The 13,933-nt window shown below is 31.1% G+C and overlaps 1 protein-coding gene across 6 annotated transcripts in view; it reads right to left on the bottom strand.

The window, feature by feature from the left end:
- Positions 1 to 13,933, bottom strand: part of LOC129751948 (aspartyl/asparaginyl beta-hydroxylase) — a 31,652-nt gene that overhangs the window by 12,452 nt on the left and 5,267 nt on the right. For 5 of the 6 annotated variants that reach the window (XM_055747740.1, XM_055747741.1, XM_055747743.1 and 2 more), the window contains exons 3-5: positions 1,683 to 2,246; positions 1,278 to 1,418; positions 413 to 904 (exon numbers count right to left, since the gene is read on the bottom strand). In XM_055747740.1, the coding sequence (XP_055603715.1) occupies positions 413 to 904; positions 1,278 to 1,418; positions 1,683 to 2,246 (1,197 nt within the window). The remainder of the gene's footprint in view (positions 1 to 412; positions 905 to 1,277; positions 1,419 to 1,682; positions 2,247 to 13,933) is intronic. The other variant, XM_055747744.1, reaches the window with a different exon arrangement.

The raw sequence follows: 13,933 nt of genomic DNA, 5'->3' as shown, positions 1-13,933 counted from the left end.
TGAAAAGAATCAGCCTCAAAAACTTCGGTTCCGACATAAAAAAGCATCAGCCTGGCTCCTACAAACTTTAGATGTACGAACTCAGCGAAAAATATGTCCTGTCGAAGAAAACCCGTTTGGTGAGATCCAACCTTTTTACGATTCCAGAATTTTGCATTGTATTCCATATCGACCGAAAATTTTTCAGAGATGCTGAATTTTTTTTTATTGATCTCAAAAAAAAAAAGACAGCGTGCAAGGAAAGAATGAAAGTAAAAAGGTCATCCAAAATAATCAAATTCTTGCCTCTTAACTGTTAAAATGAATATCCCGGAAAGTTTCAAAAATAAAATGTGATCTCAATAAGTTGACTAAGTATAATTGCAACGTTAGTTTATAAACATATCAATGAGAAGTAAATAAAAGAACTAACCATCTTCATGATCATCGTTGTCATCATTTTGATCAATTTCATCATCCTCATCTTTATCAACATTCTCATCATTATCATCGTTCTCATCATTATCGCCATTATTATCATTCCCATCATTTTCATCATCATCGTCATTATCATCATTTCCATCATTCTCATCATCATCGTTGTCCTTTTGATCATCTTCATCATCTTCTAAATCCAATTGAGCGTCGTTGTCGTCGTCGTCGATTAGATCATCATCGTCGTCATTCTGATCACCGTCGACGAGCGAGTTGTCAGCATCGGCGCCATCTTCATCATCGTCATCGTCATCAGCGTTAGCATCATCACCATCATCTTCAGCATCCTCATCATCATTGTTGTTGTCGTCAGCAGCCTGGTCATCGGCGTCGTCGTTGTCGTCGTCTTCAGCATCGTCGTTAGCTGCTTGCTCGTCATCATCATCGTCGTCGTCGGCGTCCTTCTGTTGGTCAGCGACTGTTGATCGCGCTGCGCAACCGACATTTCAATCGAAGGAATACGGGGGAGATGATTTTAACAATTTTCGAAAATAACGTATTATGGTGAAAGCCGAATTTTCAGGTAACTCCAGTCGAATCAAAAGCAATGTTAAACGAAGCGAATCGTTTATGGATATGTGAAAGGTGAGAGGTTCTATCAGCTCTCTGTAGATCGTCGTCCCATCGGTTTTGTCGATACAGAAAGGTGACTTCTCGAGGTGGAATTGAAATGAGTGGAAAATCAAGCCAATCAATCGGAGGAAAAGCTCACTAACAAGACAAACGACACACTATGCGAGACCATTGGAAATTACTCACTCGGGCACGTAATTAATGTTTGAAGTAGGAAAATTTCGATTTACCATCATTATTGTCGTCTTCATCGTCGTCATCGGCATTTTCATCATCGACGTTATCATCCTCATCATCATCAATACCATCGTTATCGGCATCATTATCATCATCAGCCTGATCTCCTTCGTCGTCATTGTCGTCATTATTGTCTAAATTTAGAGCTACTTTCAGTCTTACGATTTTATTGAAATTCATAAGTGTCTTTTTTGTGTTGTAATGTTTGTCAAGAAACGTTAAATTGTAACTTTCTGAGATAAAGTGTCAAGTTTTTTTTTTCTCAAACATGTTCGTAAGAAAGCATTTTTAAAACAAACCACTTAATTTAGGAGGTAAAATATCCTCACGTATGTGTTTTGAAAGAATATTTAAAATAGAATGGTTGTAAGCTAAGACTAAATCACTTTGTAACATACCCTCATCTTCATCCTCATCATCGGCAGCATCGACGGCTTCGGCCTCCCGGATCTTTCTCTCGGTCGCAACGATTTCTTCCACCTCATCGTCATCCAGTTTGACCGTCACTTCCTCTTCATCTTCATCTTCCTCGTCTTGACCATCCTCGTGGTCTTCCTCTTCTGTGTAGGGAGTTCCATCGTCTTCTTCATCGCCATGTTCGTCATCATGATCATCGTGACCGTGCTCCTCATCATGATCATCTAGCTCATTCAAGGCGTTCAAAATATCCTCCTCGTGGTGGTGATCCCGATTTTCATCGACCCAGCCAGTCAAGTATTCCGCATACCTAGATTCCGACAGAGGTGTGTCCACATCCGAAGCGCCCTGGTTTTCCATGATGATCAAACCTATCAGTGCACCCAGTCCGGCCAACAGAATGAAGAACACAATCTTGGCACACCAATGGCCACCGGTTCCATGGTCATCGTGGACGTGCATCTGAATATCGCCCGGTTCCTTGGCGGCCTGGGCTGAAGATGGTGCCTTCGGGGCTGGAGTTTCCTTTACGGTATCCTCGTCATCTGCAATGAACATTGAACAAAAATGTTTACTTTATTATTGATTTTTCTTTAGATTATCTTCATGGCCAAAGTAACCATTTCTACTTTATCCCGGCTTGCACAACTACCTTAAAACTATCGCATTAAACTATTCTCAAAGCCATAGCGCATTCTATGCTCTACACCAAGTTGGCCCACATTTATAAACAGCTATTAGAGCAAGTTCACTGGTGTTGGAAAAAAGTGGTAGAAATTTTGTCACGTTTTAGCTTAGCTTAGCTTAACTTAGCTTAGCTTAGTTAACTACTCATATCCACCTTAAATCATTGAACTTGAAATGCTTCAATTACAGGTTTTTTTTAAATCGATTCTAGAGGAACTTCGTATTTTTTACATTATTTTCAAACTATACATTTCGAATTCCATGATCGCTGGCGTGGCTAAGCAGATTAAGTTCCACGTCGCCAATGGTTGCTACTCCGTGATTAATCGAGGCCATCAATTTTGCACAAAGTCCAAAAGAATGGTTCTTGGGATTAGTAGCCATTCTCATTGCACAAAACTAATGCTCTCGCTTTTTTATATGATTTATATGATTAATAACGGCGCCGGCCACGTCCTAGTAGTCAATGGGGAAAAAGGAAGGATTGTTAGTAAGATACTATTTAAATTTAACTAGCAACCTCTCGCTCTAGCACTCCAAAAAAAAATTGAAGTTGTCAGAACCAGACATAAGCTAGTATCACAAACTATGAAAAACCGTCTATATGTCTGCGAATCCATATTCAAGTATCCAAGGAAGGGATTGTGTTAGTTGGTGAAAGGTAGTATTCAGGATCCATTTTGGTAAATGGTGCGATCATGAGTTTCCTACACCTCCTATGCTCCTAGACATTTCCTAAGGAAACTCCCATTTCTATGAGGCATTTCATAAATGTCCAATAAAAATGGATCGAGTAAAATATTGAAGGCAAATCAATAAGATCCAAATTTCTTCCTTGATAAACTAGCTCTTTTTCCTAAACGTGATCCCTGTTGAAGCAAAGAGTTTGCGAAAGGGCTTTAATGGTTGAAGACGGAAAGTAACTTAAAATGACACAATTTTTTCAAATTGTTTTTCTATGAATATTGCCTTTTTGAAAACTCTTTGATTCTTTACTCTCTGTTGCCTGACATTTTAAATTATCAAAAATGTTTGGTATAAAATTTCAAAATGTTAAAGATTTTCCATTGAATTTTTTATCAGTCAACCAAATGTTTCAAATAAGTTGAGTTTATTTGTAACAAATTCTATCAGAAATAATAAAAACATGATAAAGAAAACCAATTTCAGTATATCACTGGATCTGCTGTTTATAATCATGCACTATTTGATTTTAAAACTTTAAACGTAAGTATTTTTGAATGGATTCTTTCATAATTAATTTATTTTCGAAAGGTTATCTTATCAATTGATATGTATTTCATTTAGCATTATTTCTGCAATGGAAATTTTTGAAAACATCTCTAGTTGACAAAATTTTTCATGGTTTGAGATGAAAACTTTCAGAATTTTCCAAATCCAAATTTCAAACTTTTAAAGTTTTATTTATTCTATTCACAAATATGAAAAGTCAATTTTTTCAATTGCTTTTTGAATAAAAAATATATATTAGTTACAATAATTTTTCAAATCTGTATTTTTAGAAAAATCTTCAGAAAAAAAATCCAGATTAAATTCGAAATTTTCAGTACACTAATTGACACATTTTTAATTTCTGAAGTTTCTAATACTTCAAATTTCTGAATTTATGTTGAACGTACATATGTTAATAATGTTTTAGTTTTGATATTTTCAGGTTATCTATTCAAGTTTTCAAAATTCCAAATAATTCCATAGTTTACAAAAATTTAGAGTTTCATCTTTTAAATTCTTTACAATCAACATCTTTAAAATTCAATTTTCAAAATATTTTCAAGTATCTAACACTTCCAAATTTTCATGCTTTCCCCAACCTGAAATGATCAAATGTTCAAGTTTTCAATTTATAATTTTCTTTAAATATTTCTTATCCAAATAAGAATTAGAAAAATTTTACTGTAGTAAAGTTTTAAAAAGAAGATTTCAATAAATTATCAATTTTTTATGTTTCCTGCCTGATACATTAAAATCTATTTTTTTATTGTTATCTTTTCTTTTGAACCGCACACTGGTATTTTCGTATTCAATTAAGTAAGCTTGAAAATTGCAAATGAAAATATTAATAGAAATAATATATTGCAATGCTCACTGCTCGCTGGTTGCTTATTTGAAATCTCTCAATTTCACTGTTTTCCCGAATAAAATCGTTATTTAAAAAAATCGCGAAACTAGAACTTCTATCACCTAATTGCAATTGTAACACATGAAAAGCTGCTCGAATATGCTTATTCTCTATTTAATTTTGTTTTATCATTTTGAGGGCAAATTTAAAATCAGGAACGAATGATGTAAATGAACTATCTGAAGTAACTATCTCTCTCTCGAACCATTTATTAAGATTCCAAATAGTTTCCTGTTTTCCGGCGAACTTACGCCGTTATTATAAAAAAGGGATTATTGAGAAAGCGATTTTCAAAAAAGAAACTGAAAAACTACAGATCACATCTGCTGTTGGAAGGCTACATAAAAAGATACAAACAGTTGCACTTCAACAAGCAAAAATATGCCACAGAAAAGTAATAAAAATAAATAAATAAATAAAAATAATAAATAAATAATACTTAGCTCCGGTATTTTCACAGCTGAATCAAAGTTTCTCCAACAACCACCGGAATCAGCCAAAAAACCAGCTTAAGCATCGATTTCCTAAAATTCAGAGGGTCCTTTTGGCTCCCTTATCGGTCGCTCCATTATTGGTTTCACAACTGGGTTCTTCCGTACCGAAATAACGTTTTACACTTGATTTTTAATAAACTTTGAAACTTTTTCACAAGCTTGAAAAAAACACGTCAGTTTTCAGTCGCAGACTACTTAGATCTCCTGGTAGAAATTTTGTCACGTTTTGCACATTTAGAAAATTTAGCCATGCAAAAACATTTTCAAGATCCGTGGCCTTCAAGTTTTTCTACAATACGTGTTGTATTTTCGCATGCTGTGATGCAAAAATAGCAATATTTCTATCACATACGGCTGAAATAGAAACAGTGCTGTAAAAAAATACAACGCCCAAAGATCTTGAAAACATTTTTGCATGGTAAAATTATCAAAATGTCAAAATTTCTTCCACTTTTTCCCAACACCAGTGAACTTGCTCTAATGATAATTGTCATATTCGATCAATCGAAGCAATCAATTAAAAATTCAAAATTTAAATCCAAGCAGTCATAGACTGCAAGCACATGTTTTATTCGAATTCCATTCGTAACTGTCCTAGAATAAAAAAGTAATAGTTCGTACCAAATCAAAAATAGTCTTATTCTTGGAAGCATCTGGAAGACATATCAATTGGCGACAAGAACACTTCTGGAATTTAAGTACTCAAGAATCTCAGTCAACTCAAGAATGGCAGCAAATAAGGAATTCCAAGCAGCGATTTTGCATATGACAAAACTTCTCCCGCGGCTGGCTGTTCCAGAAGCACGTGCAAAATTTTCCATATTTTTTAAAATAAAAAGTTAATGTAAACTAATGAGTAATGAAAATTATTCAAGATTTGATACATGGTCGTTTATACACGTACATGGCATGTGCAAACATTGAGATATTTGATGAAAATAAGAAGTTTTCAGTTCTTCGAGGGTCGCGAACCATTATAAGAACCTTCCCCGGCCTCAAATATACCTGCCATGTTAAGCGCAAATTTTTCGGAAAACCGAAAACCAGAAAGTCGATTTTTGGCCAATTTTTTCTCGAAATAACATCAGATCTCAACGTTTAATGCATTTCAAATCATTTGGCAACAAAATTAAAATTTCTATTTTTCCTATTTCTATCAGTCCTCTATTTGGTGATTTTTAAGGGTCAAAAAACCGAAACCTTGAGCCAGTGTTCCGATTATCACTCATTTTCAATGAATGTTTCTGATTGCACTTCGCACCTGAACGTACAACGGTCAGGTTTCGTTATTGATTGCTACTGGACCTACCCGATCATCGATCGTTCAATTCATCGCTAAAATACAGATCACCTCGTACGATGCTTGCTGTCAAAACAGTGCAGCACCATCATCAAATTGGAATCTCACCAATGCGCAATGCATATGGCGAATCTTGTTGGTCTTCGATCAGGAGTGAATGGATCAGGCAGTGAGTGAGTGATACATGAAGCCGATCATTAGCGTATTTTGTTTGATTTGATATATAGCAAATTAATAAATTTATTTGTTGTTATAACGTTTTTTAACATCTGTATGATCAAAATCAAATTGAAGTTGTGTTTGTGAGGGAAAGATGTTCACTTTCGTCATGTTTTTCAAATTTTACAAGTTCTCTTATTAAACTGTCGTTCGTCACGTTAAAACCGATGATTCTGAATGATGCGACTCGGTTTGCATAGCTGATAGGAGCGCTGATCGAGATTGCATACCAGCCAGGCGAAGCAGTTGCGAGAGGCGCTATCCCATTATACAATCTGAATGTTTCCAACAGGAAACGCATCCTGAGTGTTTGTTTTGATTGATTTTCGGAAGACTGCCTTGAGCACTTTGAGGCACCCCTACATCAAGTCCGATTTAGCTGAAATTTTGCATAGGTCAGATTTTTGGGTCAATCTACAAATTGTATGTATCATATGATCAGTTTGAGAAATTCGACTTGATCCTTTAGGCTGCCACCCTAATGTAAATGTATGAGAAAAACAAAAATATTTACAAATTCATAGTGACAGGATTTCATTGTCCTCCAAAGTGGGCTACCATAAACTCGAATTACTGGCCATAATAGTTTATAAGAAGGCACCGGGTCATCAACAAAGCTTGTTTTCCGTGGCAACAAAGACACATTACACCGGCTTCAACAAAGATGTAAGACAACGCAAAAATAATAATATGAGGGAAATCCTAGAACGTAGTACAATAAATTAAAAATAATACCTCGGGTTGACGGGAGATTCATTTCCAGATCGCGTCAAAATGCCAACGAAAAAGGCATCACAATTGCTGGCCATCAATCTAGCGAAAGTGGACGGGTTTCGTCCCATATTCTTGTGACAAAAAAAAAACCAACGGATGGCGTCGAGGCATTGTAGAGGATTTTCAGCGACTTGGCTTGCTTTACCTACTATTGAAACTACCACTGTTATGTATCTTTATTTTGATTTACTTAAGGGGGGGGGTAGGGTCTAACACTTTCAAAAAATCGATTTTTTTATTTTTTTATTTTCTTATTGTAAAACATTTCAAGAATGTTGTGTCAAATTTTCAAGTCAATTGAAGCAAAACTGTAGAAGTTATAAGCCTTAATCTCCTCCTATCTAATACTGCAAGAAAGCAAGAGCAAAAACTTCTAACTCGTTTTTCTCGAAAGCACATTTTTAAAGTCCGTGGACATCGTCATTTGAAAACTACTTATCCGATTCTTTTCAAATTTGGAACATATTTTCTACATATAAAATACCAGACCCCAACGTTTTTTTTTTTGATTTTTATACTTTGGGGAGATTTTAGAGGTGAAAAATGGCGGATTTTTAAGTGAAAAATCGTAGTTTTTACTTCAAACAGCCACAAAAATTTTAAAAAAATATTTTTAAGTTAAATAAAAACGTTGGGGTCCAGAAAAACATCTATTAAAAATATTTTGCTCTGATTTTTTGATTTCAGATGATTCTGTGCTGAGATACAGTGTCCACCGCAAATCCTGTTTTCTAAAAAGCATCCTCGAAAATGCTCCGTCACCGGCTCATTTTTCAATATTTTTCTACGAAAAAATTACTAAATGTTCTTTTAACAATGCTTTGTATAATGCAAAAAATTTGAATACATTTGTTTGAACGATAGCTCTAGAAAAAAATCGTGAAAATGGTGTTTTTTTATACCCGTTAGACCCTACCCCCCCCTTAAAGATGTTTTAATCCTTTTCGTCCTTTTATTCATTCTGATTGGAACACGAGTTCAAATTTTTCTTAGGAACCTAAGTGATATTTTTTCTTATTTTTCTATCTATTTAAATTATTTTCTCTTCATGGCAATATTTATTGGATTATCCATTGAAATTTAATTTTTCATTCAAAAATATGAAATTGCCAATGAAACCAACAAAAAACAGGGTCATATCCTCGAAAACATCTGACGTTTGTACACCATTCGAAAGAGGTAGACGAACAAATCGACAAAATGTCGCGAAACCCGCCACGTCAACATGACGGAAACCGGGATGATGCTCCACGTTGTCCATTTTTTTGGGGGATTTTTATTTAGACTTAATACTTCGAGTGTGTGCGGTACCGGTGTTTAAAAAGATGTGAGAGGATCAGAAGAGAGGCGTGGCAGACGTGGAATCACATGTTGTGTATAAAAATAAAACTCGGCTCTTGCTGAACTCGGAACCTTGATTAACATATTTTTGTCAAAGAGGAAATTGTTCCTAATCCTTAGAGTCATAGGTGAAATGGATACATTAATCTTATGCTCTATTCTTTAGATCTTCATAGGCTTTTTAAAATCCATTGTTAATTTTATTTTTAAGACCATCGTTTCTTCAAGTTCAACCATTAATAAATAGTGTTGTTTGAAACACTTACTCAAATCAAAATATCTCGGAAACGCATGGATATTTTTGAGTTATTTGCAAAAAACAAAACATATATTTATTTATTATTTATTATTTATTTTGTTTTTTCATCACCATCGAAAACGAGCCGAAACCGAACCGTCCTAGCCGCCAAGAGCCAAGGCCAACTTAGTCTTCCTTCGTGAATCAACGAAGGAAGACCACGTGATTCGTACCGCTGCTGGACACTGGACCAAACGTTGCTTTTTATAAATTGCTTAATAGTTTAAACAATTTCATTTTCTTGTAACATTTTCTTTAGACTATTTTTTTTTTCTTTTAACTGTTTTCGTTTATTGTAGGTATGATTTGTTTTTTTTAAGCACGATAGACGTTCACGTCTTTAAATATGATCGAAGGCGGGGGGTTGAACCCAGCATCAGGAGATGTTCCGGATGCTGCCTGCAAAGATGAGGAATACCTGGAAGAATTCCACCAACCTGGTCCTTCAGGTGCAAATTCATGTTCGGCAGATGGTGTTTAAAAAATTCAGAGTGTATCCAGAAGACACATCTTTTTCTGGTCCTTGGGTGGCTTTTTTCCAGCCTATATCAAATGGAAAACCACAGATCACAAAATATCTGGCCAGATGGTCCTCAATTACCAATATAACCTGAGTACGGCCAAAAAAATTGCGAGTTGTCGTGGCTAACCAGATAGCCGCAAACGAAATTGTTGCAAGCCAGCTTTTCACAAGAGAAAATACCGCATTCATTCCATCCCGAAAGGTTGAAATAGAAGAAGCGATCACTGAAATGAGTCTGGAGGAGGAATACGTTAGATCCAACGGTGTTGGCAAATTCAAGCACCTTGATTCGACTTCGGACAAAATCCTGGATTACCGCCAACTCGTAAGTGCCACTGCCGAAAAAGGATCGAAAAAACCCACAATTAACTCCAAATCGCACTAAATCACAGTAAGGCAGCTCAAACTTGATTGGTATCATGTTTTTTTTTCAAAAACTTCTATTAATTTCTCGAAAAACGTATGAAAAATGCAAAAAAATGTGAAAACATGATACAATTATAAAAAGAAAAAAATATAACGCATAACAACAAAATAATAAAAATGACACAAAAAAAATTAAAATAACAAAAAAAAAATTGAAAATAAAACAGTTTTGTTTTTTGTCATCTTTTTTTAATTTTTGTCACTTTTGAAATTTTTGTAATTATTGTAATTTTTGTCATTTTTGTCATTTTTGTCATTTTTGACATTTCTGTCATTTTTGTCATTTTTGTCATTTTCGTCATTTTCGTCATTTTTGTCATTTTTGTCATTTTTTGTCTTTTTTTTTTAAATTTTTGTATTTTTTGTCATTTTTGACTCGTTTGTAATTCTTGTAAATTTTGTTATTTTTGTAATTCTTGTAATTTATTGTTTTTTTTTATTTTTCTGTAAATGATGCATTTATGTAATTTTTGTTATTTGGTTAAATTTTGTTATTTTTGTCATTTTTGTATTTTTATAATTCTTGTAATTTTTGTCATTTCTGTCATTTTTGTCATTTTTGTATTTTTTTTTTTAAATTTTGTCATTTTTGTCATTTTTGTGATTTTTGCAATTTTGGCATTTTTGTCATTTTTGCATTTTTGGCATTTTTGTTATTTTCACTATTTTCACTATTTTTGTCATTTTTGTCTTTGTGTCATTTTCGTCATTTTTGTCATTCTTGTAATTTTTGTTATTTTTTGTAATTTTTGTAATTTTTGTCATTTTTGTAATTTTTGTAATTTTTGTAATTTTTGTAATTTTTGTAATTTTTGTAATTTTTGTAATTTTTGTAATTTTTGTAATTTTTGTAATTTTTGTAATTTTTGTAATTTTTGTAATTTTTGTAATTTTTGTAATTTTTGTAATTTTTGTCATTTTTGTAATTTTTGTAATTTTTATCATTTTTGTAATTTTTGTCATTTTCGTAATTTTTGTAATTTTTGTAATTTTTGTAATTTTTGTAATTTTTGTAATTTTTGTAATTTTTGTAATTTTTGTAATTTTTGTAATTTTTGTCATTTTTGTCATTTTTGTCATTTTTGTCATTTTTGTCATATTTGTCATTTTTGTCATTTTTGTCATTTTTGTCATTTTTGTCATTTTTGTCATTTTTGTCATTTTTGTCATTTTTGTCATTTTTGTCGTTTTTGTCATTTTTTTTTCATTTTTTTCATTTTTGTCATTTTTGTCATTTTTGTCATTTTTGTCATTTTTGTCATTTTTGTCATTTTTGTCATTTTTGTCATTTTTGTCATTTTTGTCATTTTTGTCATTTTTGTCATTCTTGTCATTTTTGTCATTTTTGTCATTTTTGTCATTTTTGTCATTTTTGTCATTTTTGTCATTTTTGTCATTTTTGTCATTTTTGTCATTTGTGTCATTTTTTGGCATTTTTGTCATTTTTGTCATTTTTGTCATTTTTGTCATTTTTGTCATTTTTGTCATTTTTGTCATTTTTGTCATTTTTCTCATTTTTGTCATTTTTGTCATTTTTGTAATTTTTATCATTTTTGTAATTTTTGTCATTTTCGTCATTTTTGTAATTTTTGTAATTTTTGTCATTTTTGTCATTTTTGTCATTTTTGTCATTTTTGTCATTTTTGTCATTTTTGTCATTTTTGTCATTTTTGTCATTTTTGTCATTTTTGTCATTTTTGTCATTTTTGTCATTTTTGTCATTTTTGTCATTTTTGTCATTTTTGTCATTTTTGTCATTTTTGTCATTTTTGTCATTTTTGTCATTTTTGTCATTTTTGTCATTTTTGTCATTTTTGTCATTTTTGTCATTTTTGTCATTTTTGTCATTTTTGTCATTTTTGTCATTTTTGTCATTTTTGTCATTTTTGTCATTTTTGTCATTTTTGTCATTTTTGTCATTTTTGTCATTTTTGTCATTTTTGTCATTTTTGTCATTTTTGTCATTTTTGTCATTTTTGTCATTTTTGTCATTTTTGTCATTTTTGTCATTTTTGTCATTTTTGTCATTTTTGTCATTTTTGTCATTTTTGTCATTTTTGTCATTTTTGTCATTTTTGTCATTTTTGTCATTTTTGTCATTTTTGTCATTTTTGTCATTTTTGTCATTTTTGTCATTTTTGTCATTTTTGTCATTTTTGTCATTTTTGTCATTTTTGTCATTTTTGTCATTTTTGTCATTTTTGTCATTTTTGTCATTTTTGTCATTTTTGTCATTTTTGTCATTTTTGTCATTTTTGTCATTTTTGTCATTTTTGTCATTTTTGTCATTTTTGTCATTTTTGTCATTTTTGTCATTTTTGTCATTTTTGTCATTTTTGTCATTTTTGTCATTTTTGTCATTTTTGTCATTTTTGTCATTTTTGTCATTTTTGTCATTTTTGTCATTTTTGTCATTTTTGTCATTTTTGTCATTTTTGTCATTTTTTTCATTTTTGTCATTTTTGTCATTTTTGTCATTTTTGTAATTTTTGGAATTTGTATAATTTTTGTAATTTTTGTATTTATTGTAATTTTTGTACTCTTTGAAATTTTTGTTATTTTTCCAATTTTTTTATATTTTTTGTTAATTTTGTCGTTTTTGTCATTTTGGTCATTTTTGTGATTTTTGCATTTTCTGATATTTTTTTTATTTTTGTCATTTTTGCAAATTTTGTAATTTTTGTAATTTTTGTAATTTTTTGTCATTTTTGTCATTTTTGTCATTTTTGTCAATTTTTTCATTTTTGTCATTTTTGTCATTTTTGTCGTTCTTGTCATTTTTGTCATTTTTGTCATTTTTGTCATTTTTGTCATTTTTGTCATTTTTGTCATTTTTGTCATTTTTGTCAATTTTGTCAATTTTGTCATTTTTGTCATTTTTGTCATTTTTGTCATTTTTGTCATTTTTGTCATTTTTGTCATTTTTGTCATTTTTGTCATTTTTGTCATTTTTTTCATTTTTGTCATTTTTGTCATTTTTGTCATTTTTGTCATTTTTGTAATTTTTGTAATTTTTGTAATTTTTGTAATTTTTGTAATTTTTGTCATTTTTGTCATTTTTGTCATTTTTGTCATTTTTGTCATTTTTGTCATTTTTGTCATTTTTGTCATTTTTGTCATTTTTGTCATTTTTGTCATTTTTGTCATTTTTGTCATTTTTGTCATTTTTGTCATTTTTGTCATTTTTGTCATTTTTGTCATTTTTGTCATTTTTGTCATTTTTGTCATTTTTGTCATTTTTGTCATTTTTGTCATTTTTGTCATTTTTGTCATTTTTGTCATTTTTGTCATTTTTGTCATTTTTGTCATTTTTGTCATTTTTGTCATTTTTGTCATTTTTGTCATTTTTGTCATTTTTGTCATTTTTGTCATTTTTGTCATTTTTGTCATTTTTGTCATTTTTGTCATTTTTGTCATTTTTGTCATTTTTGTCATTTTTGTCATTTTTGTCATTTTTGTCATTTTTGTCATTTTTGTCATTTTTGTCATTTTTGTCATTTTTGTCATTTTTGTCATTTTTGTCATTTTTGTCATTTTTGTCATTTTTGTCATTTTTGTCATTTTTGTCATTTTTGTCATTTTTGTCATTTTTGTCATTTTTGTCATTTTTGTCATTTTTGTCATTTTTGTCATTTTTGTCATTTTTGTCATTTTTGTCATTTTTGTCATTTTTGTCATTTTTGTCATTTTTGTCATTTTTGTCATTTTTGTCATTTTTGTCATTTTTGTCATTTTTGTCATTTTTGTCATTTTTGTCATTTTTGTCATTTTTGTCATTTTTGTCATTTTTGTCATTTTTGTCATTTTTGTCATTTTTGTCATTTTTGTCATTTTTGTCATTTTTGTCATTTTTGTCATTTTTGTCATTTTTGTCATTTTTGTCATTTTTGTCATTTTTGTCATTTTTGTCATTTTTGTCATTTTTGTCATTTTTGTCATTTTTGTCATTTTTGTCATTTTTGTCATTTTTGTCATTTTTGTCATTTTTGTCATTTTTGTCATTTTTGTCATTTTTGTCATTTTTGTCATT

The sequence above is a fragment of the Uranotaenia lowii genome, chromosome 3 (assembly GCF_029784155.1).
Source record: "Uranotaenia lowii strain MFRU-FL chromosome 3, ASM2978415v1, whole genome shotgun sequence".
In the NCBI taxonomy this organism is placed as follows: Eukaryota; Metazoa; Arthropoda; class Insecta; order Diptera; family Culicidae; genus Uranotaenia; species Uranotaenia lowii.
Note: the sequence above shows the minus strand (reverse complement) of the source record. Positions and strands in the feature narration are given on the sequence as shown.